The 17,624-nt window shown below is 56.2% G+C and overlaps 2 protein-coding genes across 5 annotated transcripts; one reads left to right on the plus strand and one right to left on the minus strand.

Annotated features, from left to right (window-relative positions):
• HPCA (hippocalcin) lies at positions 2,201–10,784 on the plus strand. Its single transcript, XM_018058066.1, has 4 exons — positions 2,201–2,294; positions 4,673–5,071; positions 9,556–9,661; positions 9,784–10,784. Exons 2-4 carry the CDS (start codon positions 4,694–4,696, stop codon positions 9,879–9,881), a joined length of 582 nt encoding a protein of 193 aa, XP_017913555.1. The 5' UTR covers positions 2,201–2,294; positions 4,673–4,693; the 3' UTR covers positions 9,882–10,784.
• On the minus strand, positions 10,340–17,060 carry TMEM54 (transmembrane protein 54). Of its 4 annotated transcripts, XM_018058059.1 has the most exons (7): positions 16,871–17,060; positions 14,483–14,676; positions 12,046–12,105; positions 11,705–11,893; positions 11,434–11,568; positions 11,240–11,326; positions 10,340–11,017 (listed from the first exon to the last, which is right to left on the minus strand). In XM_018058059.1, exons 1-7 carry the CDS (start codon positions 16,884–16,886, stop codon positions 10,943–10,945), a joined length of 756 nt encoding a protein of 251 aa, XP_017913548.1. In that variant the 5' UTR covers positions 16,887–17,060; the 3' UTR covers positions 10,340–10,942. The 4 variants fall into 4 exon arrangements, with proteins under 4 accessions (XP_017913548.1, XP_017913549.1, XP_017913550.1 ...); XM_018058060.1 differs by lacking the exon at positions 12,046–12,105; XM_018058061.1 differs by lacking the exon at positions 11,240–11,326.

A 17,624-nucleotide genomic window follows, 5' to 3' on the forward strand; every position in this document is an offset into this window, starting at 1 on the left:
CCAACTCTGCCCTCTCCCCCTACCATCCACCCTACTCATTTGAGGTACTGGAAAGTCAGAGGGATGTGGGGTACCCGATGTGAGGAAAAGACACAGCCCCATCTATTCAGGAGTCAGGCTGCAGACTGGAGGTCCTGAGGGCAGGGCGTCAGAGTCACCTGCACAGACAAGAAAAACAGTGGGTGGGGGAAGTAGGCTCCCAAGAGGCTGAACCAAAAAGCCAGCGCACAGGAGGTGAAGCTGGGGTGGGGGAGGAAGCAGAGTGGCAGGGCAGCCACTGGTGAGGGAAAACTGAGACCCCACTGGAGAGGCGGATCCAGATCTGGCTGGGAAGATTCTCAGGGTTAAGGCAGGGGAGAGGGGAAAGAGGAGGAAAGAGAGGAGGAGCCAAAGGCAGGTTCCTCTCCCAGCCCAAAGCAGAGCCAGGATTCCAGACCGGCTGGGGAGAGGGGTGGGAGCTTGTCACTCAAGGATCCTGAGTGGCAAGCCTCTCCCCACCCCCAGGTCCGCTGGCAGGAGGCATCTGGGAACCACCCACGCATGTCTGGCACCTCCACAGGGGTCCCAACACCAGAGCCAAGGCGCACAGAGGAGGAGCTGATGTTCTGAAGGGCCCAGCTGCCCCCAACCCCCATAGCCTGGCTCCCCAGCTCCTCCAGTTGAGAGGTTGAGACTCTGTTCATTCATCCTCCAGCAGAAGAGACCAAGGCTAGACTTGGACGACCCGAGAGGCTTGGTCTGAGCCCCGGGGAACCAGAAGGGTCCCAGCTGCTGCCACGGAGGTCAGATGACAAATGACGTCAGCTCACCTTCAAAGTAGGTCCAGAAAGCAGACCCATCTCTGCCACCCTGGTCATCTTTCACCTTGCAAGGGCCTGCTGATCCCACCCTGGCCCCCATTCCTCAAAGTCAGTTGAGGACAGAATGCCTGAGTAAGCTCAGACCCTCCCAGTCTGCTCAAAACCCCAAGCTCCTCATCTCACCTAAAGTCCTTGCACCACCACTAACCCAACCTCCACACACTGATCCCAACTTTCCCCAAAACATTTATCTAATACACTATAGAATTGACTTGTATATTATATCCATGCCTTACCGTCCACTCCTGTGATCCCACTGCCTAGAACAGTGCTGGGCATGGAACTAATGCTTGATAAATACTGGTGCAATGAATGGATGAGGGCACATGGGTTCAAGTCCAAGCCCACTCATTCGCTGTCAGACACTGGAAAATATCATTTAACCTCTGTGACCTCAGTTTTCTCATCTGTGAAGTGGGACAATAAGGATCATCACCCCTTCCCTGGAAATACTGAAAAAGCAAAATTTGAGCCTAAGATGTTGGATTGTTGCCCAGGCTGGGGGAAGGAGGATGCAGCCACCGTTTTGGCAGGAGAAGCTTTGATAGGGGTCAGTGACTCTGGAAAGGGGCTTTCCTGTCTTCAGGCAGGGGGCCTACACACCTCAGAATTCCCCAGGCTGGAGATGCTCCCTAGCCTTCACTTATTGTAATCCAGTGCAGGCACTGGCTGGGGAGGGAGCAAGAGGATTTCTTGATTAGAGTCGGGGGGAAATGGGAAGGGCAATTTAGATCGATGTTAGGAGGTGGGATTCATTCTGAAGGGGTCCTGGGCAGGAGATCGGGTGTGGCAGACAGGAAATGGCAGAGGTGAGGTAGGGGGCGTGTCTGCTCCCGCCTCCCCACTCCACCCCCCGACCCAGACCTCAAAGACTGGAGGAGTGGGCGCTGCCCCTTCTCTGAAGAGCTCCGTTAGTTCCGGAGTTGAGGATTAGGGGCAGGGAGAGTACCTAACGAACCGCCCAGGATCCGAATTCCGTCCTCAGAGGGACGCCAGGTAGGGACCCGGGAGGCAAGGGGCGGGGCTGTCGGGGCTTGTTCTCAGCTTAAGAAAGAGGTCTCCGGGCACTGACCACCCGCCCCACTCCCCAGTTCCCCGCAATCCCCACCCTATTCAGGCTACCTGAGTCCAGATGCTGAGATGGAGACCTCTTGTCTTCGTCCCCCGGCCGGGTGCTTCCTCGAGAGGGCGCCCCCTTCCCTCTCCCCCGCAGGGCGGGGGCGGAGCCTAAACCAATGCTGCCTGCGCTCTCAGGGCTGGAGGGAAAGGGGAGGAACGGGGACCCCCCCAGGGGAGGGGCCCGGGGCGAGCGCTGCGGGGCGTCTCCCTCGCAGGCCCGCCCCCCGCCCCCCGCCCGCCCCTCCGGCCGCCTCTGCCGCCGCGCGCCGCAGCAGCGCCGCCTTCCCTGCGCAGTCGGTGTCTCCGCGTCGCTGGGTGAGTGGGGGCCGCTCGGCCGGGGCTAGAGGGTGCGAGGAGGGGGCATCCCGGAGGCGGGGGCCCACGTCCTGGACTCCCCAATCCTGCCGCTCCCGGACCTCCCAGGAATTTTCCCTCCGGGGACCCAGGGAGTGGGGCTGCCCCAGGGAAACACGCGGCGCTCTCCAGGGTCCTGACCACCGAGTGGCCAGCCTGGGAGCTGCGTTTCGGCCGCCTCGGGACGCCCCCTCTAGGAGGGACCACGCGCCCGGCGCTCTCCCAGAGCTGAAAGGATTGAGGCGAGGGCCAGGGCGAGAACTGGGGAGAGGTTTGGAGAGGGTCTCCGAGGCGGGTTTCTTAGACTCAGCTTAGGTCCTTCCCATTTTGGGGACCGGGGTCTTCGCGGAGACCGCAGAACCTTCTGCCACCCTCGTTTCCAAGTCTTCCAACTGGGAGGGGGGCAACTCTGAGGGTGGCAGGGAGGAGGGGGCACTGGAAGACCTTTCCTGCCCAGCGCATCTCTCTGCCCCCGCCCAGATGACCCAGTTCCTTGGACCTTGAGGAGGGGACCAAGGGACACACTCGGCCGCCCTGGCCCCCGGCATTTCCTCAGTGTCCTCCCACACACTTGTTCAGTGGGTCCACAGCCTGGGGCAGGAAAGGTTGATTTAGAAAAGAGGGCCACCAACTTACAGAAACATGCGTGTGACACACTGCTGAGGACACACATAGGTCCTCCAAATGGCCACACAGGCACATCCTCCTCACACTGTGATGGTGCACACCTTGTCACATGTACATATATGCACTGGCACAGATATGAACTGAAACATGCAGGCAGACAAATGCAATGCAGAAGCCAGGGACAGACATGCATGCGTGAGCACACGCACTCACACACGCTCATACATAAGTGCACATGCACGCACAAGGAATCCCCCTCCCCCCTGCTCTATCTCACAGCCCCAGGCTGCAGGGGGGCGGGGGTGATGAGATTCACCTGCATACACCCCTACATCCCTGCCCAGAACTGCCTGGCTGCCTCCTCTCCAATACCTTCCCCTTAGCCCTCCACAGTCTAACCTCTTGCACTGAGGGAGCCTTTCTGAACTGGATGAAAGGTTAAATGTTGGGGGATGGTTGACTGGCTAGGGGTCTCCCTGGAAGAGGGGACCTTCACAGGTCTGAGAAGGGTTGCAGCTCCCTCTCCTGGCACCTGGCACCCTGGGTAAAGGAAGAAAGATGGCAAGGGTGTCTGAGGGTCCCACGTGCAGCTGGCCATGTGATGGTTGTCGGCATGGGAGCTGGCTTATGATGCATTCATGAGACATGTGGGGTCGTGGGCTGGTGTGTCTTGATGCACAGGGTATGGGAGTTGTGTGTGTGTGGTGCTGTGTCAGTACGTATGAGCTGTGGAGCAGAGGGAATGTTTCTGTGTGTGGAGGCATGGTGACCCTGGGTGTGTGTGCGCTGAGTGCTGGCATGTGAGTGGCAGGGGAATCTGTGTGGATTTGGTGAGCTGTTTGGCATAATAGACATCAGTATGTATTCATTTGTTTATTGTTGGCATCTGGATACCTGTAAATCTCTTTTATTTGTTTAACACTTAGGTAGCACTTATATGTGCAGGCATCTAAGTTCTTCATATGTATTAACTAATTTAATCCTCACAACAATAATGAGGTAGGTACTATTACCCCCACTTCACAGACAAGGCACAGTTTAAGGAACTTGCTCAAGGTCACATAGGTGGTAAGAAGCAGAGCTGGAATTCTAACCCACGTGGTCCGGCTCTGGAGCTCAGGCTAATACCTATCTTGTTCTGCCTCTTGTCAAGCACACATGTGTGGGAGGGAGAACAGGTCAGTGTTTGGGTTGCAGGTGTATTTTATGTGAGCAGGTGTATGTGATGCCGTACGGGGGCAGTGGGCAGGAGGGAGGAAGACCAGAGGGCCTTTTTGCACCTGGCTGGCAACTCTGGGAGTTAGCAGTGTGTCTCCATGGCTGTGTGACCTGAACCAGGTCACCTCACTTCCTTGAGCCTACCTTTTCATCTGTAAAATGGGCTAATCGCTAGGCTTCACTTTGTGAGGGCGAAGTGGTGTACTCCTGGGAAGGCTTGGTAGCTGGCACTGAGAAGGGCTTCAGTAAAGGTGAGCCCCTTCTCTTCCTCTCTCTCCGGGTCTGTTCCCTGCAGAAATAGGTCTGGGGAAATGGTGTGGGGCTGACAGAGTGGCAGGGTGCTTGGCAGGCTGTGCAATCTTGGGCCAGCTCCTCTGTCTCTCACCGGGTCAAAGGAGAGCCTGGGGTGGCTTGGGGTTTTCTTGGAGTGTTGTCAAAGGGCCAGGAGGGCCTGACTGCTCCTCTTTGTCCTTTTACCCCCCTGGGGGACCCAGGTGGGACTTGGCTCGGTGGCTATGGGCAAGCAAAACAGCAAGCTGCGGCCAGAGATGCTGCAGGACCTGCGGGAGAACACAGAGTTCTCCGAGCTGGAGCTGCAGGAGTGGTACAAGGGCTTCCTCAAGGACTGCCCCACAGGCATCCTCAACGTGGACGAGTTCAAGAAGATCTATGCCAACTTCTTCCCCTACGGTGACGCCTCCAAGTTTGCGGAGCATGTCTTCCGCACCTTCGACACCAACAGCGACGGCACCATCGACTTCCGGGAGTTCATCATCGCGCTGAGCGTGACCTCGCGGGGCCGCCTGGAGCAGAAGCTCATGTGGGCCTTCAGCATGTATGACTTGGACGGCAACGGCTACATCAGCCGCGAGGAGATGCTGGAGATCGTGCAGGTGGGTCCCTGGACCCCTCAGAATGCCAGGCGCAGGTCCCAGCAGCTTGCACCCGCCAGCCCTCTTTACCCTCCCGACAGTCCTTGTGGGTAGGCGAGTGGCAGGTGCTCTTCTTATAGCCTATTTTTTAAAGTTTTTAATAGGAAGTAATTTCCAATTTAAAGAAAAGTTGGGAAAATTTTACCCTTTATCCAACTTCACCAATGAACATTTTATCACATGTGCTTTATCATTATGTGTGTGTGTGTATGAGAGAGAGAGATGTTCTGTTGTTCTAAACATGACCCTCTACCCCTGAATACATCAGGATAGATTTCCTAAGAACAAGGACATTCTCTTACATAACCCATAATATGATTATCAAAGTCAGGATGTTTAACATAGAAACAATGTTATTATCTAACTTACAGACCACATTGAATTCTGCCAGCTATCTCAATAATGTTCTTTATAGCATTTTTTTCCTCTGCCCCAAGATCACACATTGCATTTAGTCATCCTATCTCTTTAGGCCACTTTAATCTGTAAGAGTTCCTCAGCCTTCCTTTGTCTTTTAAGACTTGACATTTCTACAAAGTACAGGCCAGTTGTGTTTCATTGATCCCAACTTACTCAGGAGGAAACGGATGCTCAGAGAGGTAAAGACATTTGCTTGAGATCACACGGACTGTGAATGGGCCACCTGGCTCGGTCGCCTACATTCCATCTGGATACCCAGCCATCTTCCAACTAATTGATTGAGAGCCCACTAAGAGTCTAGTACTGAGTGAAATCCTTATACTCATAAGCTCAGTACATCTTTACAACAACCCCATGAGGCTCAGAGAGGTGAAGTGGCTTGCCTAACATCACACAGCATATAAGTGGAGTCAGGTTCAAATTGGCCAACACTCAGAGCTGCCTCTTTAAATGGGGATGGCTAGGCATATCTCACAGGGCGACTTAAGGACCTGTTAGGAATGTCCTAGGAGAAGGCAATGGCACCCCACTCCAGTACTCTTGCCTAGAAAATCCCATGGACGGAGGAGCCTGGTAGGCTGCAGTCCATGGGGTCGCTAAGAGTCGCACAACTGAGCGACTTCACTTTCACTTTTCATTTTCATGCATTGGAGGAGGAAATGGCAACCCACTCCAGTGTTCTTGCCTGGAGAATCCCAGGGACAGAGGAGCCTGGTGGGTTGCCATCTCTGAGGTCACACAGAGTCGGACACGACTGATGTGACTTAGCAGCAGCAGCAGCAGCAGCAGCAGGAATGTCCTATCTTAGTACAAATTTAAGTATAGCATGTTAGCTTTATGTCAAAAATCTTCTAGAGCGCCCATCCCCTCAGGACGTTGAGGTCCATCAGAGATCTGGTTCTATTTTACCTAGTCAATTCCTTGTTCACTTTATGAGCCTCTGTTTCTTCACCTGTAAAGTGAGGGTGTTAACCCCTACTCCCAAGGCTATTGTGGGTATAAAGCAAGGTGGGAACGCTAGCAGAGGGCCCGGCAGATATCTGGCTCTCAGTAAACATTAGTAATTGTCAGTTGGTGTTTTCTCTTCTGCACACTCTTCACTCCAGCCGGAATGGCCTTTCCGACATCCTCAGAATGCACTACTTTATACAGGCTCTTGTTCCTTTTCCTTCTGTCTCTCTGAATCCCTTCCCTTCTGGTCCCTCAGCACTGCTGACTGGCCCCCTCCCAACTTGTCCAGCCTCTATTGGACTCTTGACTTTGGCTTCTGGGTCTGCTCTCTCCAGCTAGAATAGGATGGGCTACCTTGGGATGTGGTGTCTTCCCTATGTCTATTACTAGGGAAAAGCCTTAATGATTGTAAGTAACTCCCCTGGGCCAGGCAATAACTCTCTAGCTGATGAACAATGGGGAGTTCTCGGGGTCCTGGTGGAAGGGCTGGGGTAGCCAGGGTGACGGACAATCTCTCAGGGACTGGGTAGCAGCTCAATACCAACCAATCCACATGAATGTCCATGTTCGGCCACAGAGTGTGGTTGCACTGGTGTACACTGGTAAATGTCAGCCTTGCTGGAAGCTCCAAGCCCAGGGCATTGGTCAAGCCAGCACCATTCTCTGGACATCCTCAGGATCCCATCCAGACTGGCCTCTGCTATTTAGACAGACCCTGGTTTCTTTTACAGCAGCCCAGGGGCCCCAGACAGCCAGTGCAGACAGAACTCTGCAAACCCTAGTGACTGATTAATTACAGGTTGGCTCCAGTGAAACAATGAGTGAGCAGTAATTCCAGACAATTAATTAGGAAGCCCAGGAGAAGGCCAGTCACAGGGGAGCAGTCACTCTCTAAGTTACTCACTCAGTCCTTCTCAGGACCCAGCCCTGAGCCAGGTGGTGGGCATACTAGAGGGGAAGAGACCTTGCCTCAGTCTCTTGGAGCTCCCGTTCTGCTGGGAGAGACAACTGTGCAGGCCACACTGACCAGCTCAGTGACAGGGGTACGAAGGTGACATATGAGAGTCCAGGGGAGTGAAGGGCAGGGAAGACCTGAGGATGCGGTGGATGAGTAATGATTATAGTATAAGCTGCTGTTTACTGACCACTTACTGTAGCCAACTATATATATTATCTCATTTAATACTCTGGACGGTACAAATGAGGGAGATATGATTACTCCCTGTTTTACAGATGAGGAAACTGAGGTTATATACTTGTCCAAGGCTACAGAGCAAGTGATTAGTGGAACCAAGATGCTATTCCTGGTCAACCTTACTTCAGACACCCTGTTTGGAGGGGTCGTTAGCACTCGAAAACCATCTATCCAATGACTAAGAGGGAGGGGGTTCTAATCTGGTCTCTGCCGTCAGTTTCCTTTCTGAGCCTCCATTTCTTGTCTGGAAAATGGGGATCTCAGTACCTGCTTTTCAGGGCTATTGCAAGGGTGAGAATAATGTATGTAAAAGTACCTTGCACACAGTGGGTGTCTGTATATGGTAGCTAGTATTATTGTTCCAGGCAGAGGCTATAAAACCTGAAAGGTGGAGGGGTATTTGGATATGGCAAAATCATCTACTAGGGGAAGCCGGATGGTGGAGAGCAGGGACCAGAGTGTGAAGTGCCTTGAATGCCAAGGGACTAATGTTTGGACTTGGTAACAGGGCAGTGGGAGGTGCCAGTGTCTTTTAAACAGGGGAGTCCCTGCCAGATGCCAGGCACCCTGCTAAATTCAGCAGGTCTGGGTACTTTGTTCTTATCTGTATGCTGTGGGCAAGGAGCAAAGGCATAAAATTACTTCTGGAGAGGGGTCCCCAATGGAGGTGGTAGGGCAGCATATGGGCCCTGACCCAGCCTGCATCAGAGAAGGCCTCCCTAAGAAAGCACCATGTAAGCTGAGCCCCAAGGAGGAGTGGGAGGCAGCAGAAGGAGCGTGGGGCAGCCTCCAGAAGGAGCTGGGTGCACGGCAGGCCTGGAGGGAGGCCTGTGTATCACGGGAACGAGGGGGCGGCCCTGGGCTGGGGACGTGGCAGTGGAGATCTGTGTTTGGAAAGAGCTCTCAGAGGTGGCCCTGGGAACAGACCCGAGAGAGGCCGGAAGAGACCACAGCGGAGGCCAAAGCTGGATCTGAAGCTAGGGAAGTTTATGGTCTGGGAGAAGAAGGAAGGCTTCTCGGAGGAGGTGTCAGTAGCAACAAGCTGGCAGACTGAGGTGACCAATCTGGGTCCCTGAGCTCCGGGACTGCGGGACCCAGCCCACAGGCCAAGTCCTACGAGCTCTGTGTACATTTAGCGCAAAACCTCCCCTTCCAGTCGCCTCCGTAGCTCCTGCACCTGGCGGCTGCGGTCCTCCGCCCAGCCACAGCCCAGGCGGTCCCCGCCCCGACTGATGATCCGTGCGTTTATTTGCATAACATGCCCCGCCCCCTGTGGACCTAGTTGCTTCCCGCCCTCCAGCCCTTAGGGCGGCCCTGCGCCCCCTGCCGGCCACAGTGGCGTCGCAGTCCAATGCCACCCACTCCTGCCCAGCGCTCCCTGTCGACCATCGAGGGCTGGCCACTCGGAGTCCCGGTTTCTGAGAAGCGGCTCTTCTAACCTGGTGCTTAACTGGGAACCTTCGGCGTCTGGCACAAACTCCTTAGTTGGGAGTCCCGGACCCTTCGCCATCTGGGCCCCGATGTCCTCCAACATCTCTCCTGACTCCCTGCTTTCAGCCAGCCCCAGTGCCCACTCAGAGCTTCCCTCTGCGAGGCCTCTGTGCATGAAAATTCCTCTGCCAGCAATTCGTTTCCCACCGAACGCTCCAGAGGAACTTGGTCAGGGACCGACCGCTCCAAGAGCCCCCTCTTCCGGGAAGCCTTCCCGGACACTCCTTCCAGAACTCCCCAGCTCCCCACACCTCCGCCGGCCCCTCTTCGTCTCACTTCGTTCGGAGCGGTGATCGTCAGCGCACCTACGGGCGTTTTTGGACATAGTTGGGGGTGGAGGGCTCAAGCAGGCTCCCCTCACGCTCTGCCTTCCCCACCCGCCCCCCAGGCCATTTACAAGATGGTTTCGTCCGTAATGAAGATGCCGGAGGACGAGTCGACCCCGGAAAAGAGGACCGAGAAAATCTTCCGCCAAATGGACACAAACAACGACGGTGAGGAGGCAGGGGCGGGCGCGGCGGACACCACTCCCCCTTCCTATGCCGCAGCTCTGCTCGGCCACCCTTAGCTGCTGTTGCCTTCTCCCCCCATCATTGCCCCCCTCCTCGCCCCGCAGGCAAGCTGTCCCTGGAGGAGTTCATCCGCGGGGCCAAAAGCGACCCGTCCATCGTGCGTCTGCTGCAGTGCGACCCCAGCAGCGCCTCCCAGTTCTGAGCGAGAGGAGCCAGGTTTCCCGTCCCTGCCTTCACCGACCCTCTCCCGGCTCTCAGCTTCCTCGCCCTTGTGTCTATCCAAGCTGGGGGGCAGATGGCCACCCCCAGGGTCTGCACTCTTAGTGGGGGAAGCCTATAGGGAATGGAACCTGCTGTCCCCCCAAGGCCCAAGCCAGCAAGTGGTTAGCACCCTCACCCCACCGCCCCACCCCATCCATCCAAGAGGCAATTATCAGCCTTACGCAATGATTGAGACAAGGGTTCTGGCCTGGTCTGCCCCTCAGAGTCAGCCCTCCCTTACCTAGATATGCGGACTTAAGCCACTCTCCCCTCCCCTGTAGCCCCCACCCCCCAGCCATGAGGCCAGACTTCCCTCCCCTAACCATGGGGCAAGCTCCCCCACCTCCACCCCCACCCTTGTAGATCTCAGCCTTGGTGGAGCTGGGAATCACACCCATGTAAGGAGCTTGTCTTTTTATTTGGAGGGGAGAGAAGGATTCCAGAGGCCTAGAGGCTTGAGGAGAAACCATCTTTGAGCCATCCTTCCTGGCAGGAGGGCCTTAACCCCGCCTGCTCCTGCCCTTGCTGGCCTGGAGGCCCAGGTGCAAGAGGGAAACCTCCCGTTTCCAGCCCTCCAGCTGTGAGGCCCAGGATCCCACGCCTGCGTTTTGGCATTGTGATGAACACAAACCCACGGACCCCTCTTTGTATCCCTCAGATACACACGCAGACCCGCAGACAGACAGGCAGACACAACTGGAGCGCCCCACCCCCCACCTCAAAGCGTCCTGTATGGAAAAGAAGAACAGACCCCCCCTGGCCGTACCCTCCCCCGCTGCATGCGCCCACATGGAGCATCTCTGTTCTTTTTAATGACTTCAGAATAAAGTCTCCTTTCAGTGCAGCGGGCTGGGTGGCCAGAGGAGAGGGGTGAAAACCTCCCCCAGGTCCTGGAGTGGCCATTGAGCCCTCTTGGCTGGCTCCAGGAATACTGGCCTGATCGCAGTGTGGACTTGGTTGCAGGGCCCCAGTGGCTACGGGGCCTGGATGAGGCATCAGCTGTCAGAGGGTCATGGGCCCGGAGCTAGCGCGGCTTGGCAGGTCAAGGTCCTCCACGGGCTCTGGACTCTCCTGCATCTGTGGAGACACCAGAGGCTGCCAGGCCCACTGGGACATCCAAGAAGTGGGAGGAGGGGAGGCCTGGGAGGATCTTTGGGGTGAAAGGATACCATTACTCTCTACTATGCAAGAGTGAGGCCATATGCCTGCAGTGCCCCCAGTTCCAGTCCAGATACCTCTCCTCCTGCTTAAGACTCATCCTGGGGCTCAGGAGAGCCAAGTGTCAGCTGTGTGACTTACCTGGGAGAGCTGAGTTCTCCGAGCCTCTGTGTTCTCCCTTTTGTCCTGGGGGAGAAGACTGTTGCCCCAGTTTTCAAGGTAAGGGCCCTTTACAGAGTGGTGGGGGCAGATCAGCCTGAGCCCCCAGCAGGGGCTCCCAAGGGATATGGGGGGATTTTTAGGGCTTGAGGGGAGCGCTGGGTAGCATGCCTTACCACGCGATGGCTGCTTTTCCCCAACCAGGGCCTCAGTTCCAGCACCTGGTGGGCGAGCTGGGCGCTGCGGACAGCAAACACACTCTCTGCCACACAGAACAGTAACGAGATGCCCCAGAGACACAGGCTGGAGCTCTGCGAGGGGGGGGGAGGGGCAGAGATGGTCACCTGGGGTTGGGGAGTGAAGGGCGGGACTCCAAGGACCCTTCCCACCTCTGATGAGCCCCTGGTTACCCCCTTCCCTTCCCCCAGCCCAGGCCTAAGCACTTACGTAAATGCGTGTAGGGTCGAAGGGACAGTCAGGTGCCAGTGCCAGGCGTTCGGGGCCCCCAAAAGTGCAGGCAGCCAGCAGTGCCCGGCCCTGGGTGGCAAAGGTCACGGCGATCGAAGCCAAGAGGCCGAGAGCACAGGTCAGAGAGAGAAGGGCACAGGCCACACTCAAGCTAAACACTGTCCAGCGCTAGATGGAGAAGACCACTGGTCAGTGGACATCAGGCCTGGCCCCCTGGGCAGCTCTAGCCCCCGTGGGGTTACGCCCTTCAAGCAGGCCAGACCCTTAGAGGGAGCTGCTGTCCCAGCCCCCGCAGACCCATCCCAGGAGGCACCACGTACCAGGGGGATGCTGGGGAGGTAGCGTGAGAGCACAATGACTGCAATGCCTGAGGTGATGACCTGTGGGGGAGACTCAGGTCAGCTCTGCTCCCTCTCCTCTCTGGGGGAGAATGGGCAGGGGGGCCGGCCGCTCTCCAATAAAGAGTCCATCATCGCCCACTCCAGCCCTTCAAACCCTTACCCCCTGCTTAGCTTTGATCTCACTTCATCTGTTCAGGGGCGCTGTCTCTTCATGCTCCAGCCCCGAAGTGACGCTTCTAAAACACAGTCACTCCCTGCCTACAACCTTCCCTGACTCCCCACTGCCTACAGCTATGTTTCTCAAACCTCCATATCCCAAGGGTCGTAGAGCCATGTCACCAGATACACATGACATGTCTCCCTGGAGTGGAAAAGGTTTTGGAAGAAACTAAGTAACTCGACTGGCAAGGAACTAAAAAAACACCACCACTGTTACTTTAAAATAGACTAGGACACGTTATGGAGTAGAATTCCAAATCCCTAGGAGTACACTGAACGCTCCCAGGCTCTCAGTGACCTGGCCCTGTCCCATCAGTTTCTCAACTCCACCCTGGGCCAGGCTCTTCCCTCATCACCCTGGATGTGGACACCCACGCAGGGCCTGGCCTTGATGCCAGCTACACAGCGCCTTCTCAGGAACGCCCTTCCGGCGCCTCTTCACCTGCTTGGGTTCTTCCTCCTGCAGGCCTTCCTAAACAGCCCTGGTCCCAATAGGCAGGGCGGCTCCACTATTAAGCCCACCAGCTGCCTTCTGGATCTTTTGGGTTCCACTCAGCCAGACTCCCTCCTTCAGTCCCCTCACTCTATCAGGCCAGGGCTGGACCCGCATGAGGCCGCTTAGACTCTGGAGGGCCCAGTAATGCCTATAATTTGCTGTGCAGACACAAGTAAGTGCCCCAGACTCTGGGCGAACTAAGCCTGCTCAGCAGAATGAGCTCATTTGACGGTCAGAATGACACTGACTTTGGCGTCGGTCACATTGTTTCACAACTAGGGTGGCTTCTTTGTATCAGCAGGAGGTTGAGTGAATCCCTGAGTCTCAGTTTCCTCATCTGTAAAATTGAGGATAAGAGCAGCCCTGTCTTGCAGGGAGCTGTGGGGATTACTTGAGGAAATAAGAGCACAGCTGAAGTGGTCCACCCCAGAGCCCATCTCTGGTGGACCTTCAACCCTGGGCTCACTGCCTTCCTCACAAGGCTGGTCAGAGAAACAAAATACAACAACAACACTACGCTTAGGTGCACAGCCTAGCTCTATCCCGCTGACAGAGGCTCCTCTACTTGCTGGGGCCTCTGATCCTCGCTTATCCAAGGCTTGGGGCCAGCAAGCTGTCTGAGCTTCACTTTGCAGGGGAGGGAGCAGGCTTAGAGGGAGAAAGAAGTCCCGCAGCCAGGAGGTGGCAGGGATGGAACTCAGACACTGATGTGAGCATGTTCCCCAAAGGCTGCTGACAGCTGGGAAAGGGTTTTGTGAACTTGAGAATACCAGACCCCTTCATTCTTATGTTCATCAACCAGGTACTGACATCCGGTCATAACCATGGTTTCTATTTACTGAGCACGTATTATAGTCCGGGGCTTCCCTGATGGCTATGCCTGCAGAATCTGCAGTTCCGGAGACCTGGGTTCAGTCCCTGGGTTGGGAAGATCCCCTGGAGAAGGGAATGGCAACCCACTCCAGTATGCTTGCCTGGAGAATCTCATGGACAGAGGACCTGTCAGGCTACAATCTGCAGGGTCACAAAGAGTCGGACACTACTGACGAGACTAACACTTTCATTTTCGCTTCATTATGAAGGAGTGGTAGCTATTCTCTTCTTCAGGGTATTTTCCCAATCCAGGGATCGAACTCAGGTCTCCTGCATTGCAGGCAGATTCTTTACTGTCTGAGCCACCAGGGAAGCCCATTTTATGATAGTCCAGGCCTAATGCTAAAGCTCCTGCCAAATTGGCTTTTTCAGTGTCTCCAGAGGAGACCGTATCCATTCCCACCTCCACACCTTGCATCTGCCATCCTCTATACTTGAAATGCCATCCCAGTTTCCTTTCCTACCTGCTGGCCCCAGCAGGCTTCCTGTCCGTGTTATGGTCACTGTAGCGTATCATCTTTGAATTCCTATTCATCCATCAAGACCCACCTCAGGGGCCTCCACCTCTGTGAATACTCCCAAGCTGAGCTGATGCTCCTTCCTTCTGTCCAACATTGCCTTGACTATTTCCCTACTGCAATTACCATCCCCATTTTATAGATGAGGAAGCTGAGGCAAACAGAGCTTGAGTGACTGGTCTGGTTGGTAGTGGTGGAATAGGAGTGAGTGCTCAGGGCTCTCTGCCTGCCTACCCCAGGTTGTGGGTGGGGACTCATCAAAGACCCTGCCAGCCCCCTCCTGCCAGTCATCCTCCCAGCCTGGACATACCACGATGGCAGAAGTGACAGAGAGGATGTCGACCACGCAGTACTGCAGAGCCACAGCGTCGTTGGGGGCAGCCACGTAGCGCAGCACGGTGCCGTGGAGGAGAGCGGCTGCGATGAAGCTCACGTGGCCCAGCACGACCAGCACCAGCCCCGTCTTCATCAGTACCTTCCGGAAGTCACCCACGCTCAGGCCACCTGGGAGGGACAGCCACATCAGGGCCATGGGTGGGACTCATTCCGCTGGGCAGAGGAGGAAACTGAGGCCCTGGCAGGAGTGATGGGCATTAGGTTCTAAATCTATTTCTGGATGATTCGGGGCCAGTAGCTTGTCTTCTGTGAGTCTCAGTTTCCTTATCAGGGAAGGGGGTTCACATTACTTTCATGGGAGTCCTTGGATCTCTAAGGTTGGAAAAGCATACAGGTGGTACTTAATAATAAGGAGTAATAGTCTTTGTTAGTGTTCAGGGTCATGAGTGGCACAGTCAGGATTTGAACCCAGGTCTCTAGCTCTAGACCTATAATCCTCTAAGCTTTGTATCCCCTGATTTTTTTCATCCATATATTTGTTACATCAGTGTTCACTGAGTGCCTGTTCCATGCCAGGCCCTGAGGCACCATAGATAGCTTGATGGTCCCTGGTCTAAATGCCAGGGAGCCCCCAGTTCACTGGGCAGGGATCAGGTACTATGCAGGACTCAGTTTGATGGATAGGACCTGGCACACAGTAGGGACTCAGCTCACTCAAGCTTCTGAGTCTCCATTTCCCCATCTGCAGAATGGGAAGAATAACCCTTGTTTCCCAGTGGGGAAAGAGGGTCCCCATGAGAAGATAGACAGGAAAGGAGGGCATACCCTGGGTGCAGGGGCACTGGGCAGGGACACAGCAAGATGGGGAGGCTGGGGTCAAAAGAACATCACATGCAAATCCTATGAGTGTCCACAGGTGGCTGCTCAGCTCCCATCTGCACACCTCCCAGGACCAAGGAGTCCTCCTCCCGGCTGTTCCAGATAGCTGGAATGTGCCCTGTGGTACCTGGCTCTGCATATGATGGCCCCTGGACCCACCAGCCCCTTCACTCTAGCCAGCTCAGCAAGACCGAAAGACTGGCCTGGGCCCTAGAACTAAACAAGCCCCTCTTCTTCCTTTAGCTGCTCCTTGTGGCGCCTCTGAGTCCCTTTCCAGACCTCGATGTCCCCATCGGTGGCAGAAAGGAGGATTGGATCATGTTTCATATATGGGGGTTTTGCAGCAAGAAAGAAAGAAAAAAGGAAGGGAGTGTGGGTAGGAAGGAAGGAATCCCTAAAGTGGATGTTCTTGGGGGCCCTATGCCAAGAGGAAGCCCCCAGGGAGCAGGGAGGGCTGGAGCTACTCAGCCACAGCCCCTCTTCATGACCCCCCACCAGCCTCTCTCCTTTCTGGGCCCCAGTTTCTTTCTCCAGAGGTAGAATGGGAAGGGGTTGGCCTAGCAGGTTTCTGAGACGCCTGCAGGACGCTCTGAAACTATACCAGATCTAGGAGAAGCAGAGGGCAGAAGACGGGCAGGACAGCTACCGCAGGACTGGATGGCGTCATGAAGATTAAGTGCTGGTCAAACAGGAAGGGGCATGGCAGCCTTGTCCCAGGAGCCTGACCCACTTCACCCGGTCCACCCACCTCCCTAGCCACCCAGACACACCAAATGGGCTCATGAGCAACAGGATCCCACGACCAAGACTTGGTCAAATCGGAGGCAGAGTGCCAGCATGGGGCTGTGCGTGGAGCACTCTGACAGAGTCTCGGGGCAGTCCTGCTCAGGAAGGTCCTAGGAGGGGGTGCTACCCTCACCACTTTACAGATGAGGAAACTGAAGCTGGAAAGTTCTCTCGGTTAGACAGTAGGGATTCCCCAGATCTGTCCTGTGCCCGCGAGCAGCATCACTGTGTCCAGGCAGTGAGAGGAAGTGACTCGTCTGTCTCACTCCTCTGTCTGGATCTAGGGAGCAGAGGGTAGGGAAACCGGAGCCCTTTGCGAGGCTAAGGGAGCCAAGGGCAGGCAGCCTCAGGCTCAGAACTCCCTGGGCTCTGGATACCCCTCCCTCCGCTCTGGCTTCTGGGGAGCGGGCGCTGCTTTCCTCCCATCTAGGGGGTCCCTCCTCCGCAAGAAAGGAAAGTGCAAGCGGGCAAGGTGCGGCTCCACCTCGGGAAGATACCAAGAGCCCGCCTCTCGCCAGCTCAGTGCGAGGAAACTGAGGCCCAGAGCAGAAAGTGACCCGCAGAGAAGGTGGCCTGGACCGCGGGGATTCCGGGCGCCCACTACAGTGCTCCGCCCCTGCGGGAGGACTTGCTTGCGGGGTCGGGCCTCCCGGGCCGTCCCCCGACCCCTACCCCTACCCCCACCCCCGGCGCTCACCCAGGCGCAGACACATCTTGGCTCCGGCGCCGCGTCTACGCGGCGGCTTCAGCGGGGCTCCATCCCGGGCCGCAGCCGCCGCGCGCCCTGCAGAGCCCGCACCGCGCCCACTTCCCGCCGGGAGCCCCGAGCTCCCGGCGCCCGGCCGGCCTCCCTTCCCGTCACCCCCCGGGCGACCCGGCCCCGGGAGAGCCCAGGCGGCTCATTTACATCCTGGGCCGGTCCGACCGGCTGGACGGCCCTTCCAAGGCCCGCCCTGCTGATTCACAGCGCTGGCCCCACCCACCTGCGCCGGCCTCGGGTGCCGGCCAGCGCCCGGCCACCGACTCCTCTGGCCCACCTCGTTCTAGGGATGCCCATTTTACAGGTGGAAACTGAGGCCTAGAGGAGTTGCGATCGTCCAGGCCAGGGGGTGAGATGAGGGCCTGGTGCGTGGTTGTCCTGACGGGTGGGCATATGGACAGGAAAGCCCCTGGGTGAAGGCTGGGAATCCACTTCTTTCAATAGGGTGGGGAAAGGCCACAGTGAGTGATGAAAGAGAGCTACCTAGAGAATCGGGGACCGACCTGCTGCGTGACCACAGGTAAACCACATTTCCTGCTGCCCTGGCCTAGGATCCCTCTGTGCCCCACACTGAACAAGCCACTTTACTTGTGGGGTGTGGTTGGAGAAGGTCTCTATCCTTTCCTCTCAGAAAATCCGGGATAATAATTCTTGTCCCCTAAAGTCGTGAAAGTGAAGTGAAAGTGGCTCA

The sequence above is a fragment of the Capra hircus genome, chromosome 2 (genome assembly GCF_001704415.2).
Source record: "Capra hircus breed San Clemente chromosome 2, ASM170441v1, whole genome shotgun sequence".
In the NCBI taxonomy this organism is placed as follows: Eukaryota; Metazoa; Chordata; class Mammalia; order Artiodactyla; family Bovidae; genus Capra; species Capra hircus.

Bases quoted from the DNA above. Each gene is read 5' to 3' on its own strand.
- HPCA (XM_018058066.1), top strand. From the start codon at position 4,694: ATGGGCAAGCAAAACAGCAAGCTGCGGCCAGAGATGCTGCAGGACCTG. The intron at 5,072-9,555 runs GTGGGTCCCTGG...CCCGCCCCCCAG, and splicing joins AGATGCTGGAGATCGTGCAG to GCCATTTACAAGATGGTTTC. The intron at 9,662-9,783 runs GTGAGGAGGCAG...CTCGCCCCGCAG, and splicing joins AATGGACACAAACAACGACG to GCAAGCTGTCCCTGGAGGAG.
- TMEM54 (XM_018058059.1), bottom strand. The intron at 11,894-12,045 runs GTACGTGGTGCC...TTCTCCATCTAG, and splicing joins ACCTCCCCAGCATCCCCCTG to CGCTGGACAGTGTTTAGCTT. The intron at 11,018-11,239 runs GTAAGTCACACA...GTGTCTCCACAG, and splicing joins GGAGAACTCAGCTCTCCCAG to ATGCAGGAGAGTCCAGAGCC.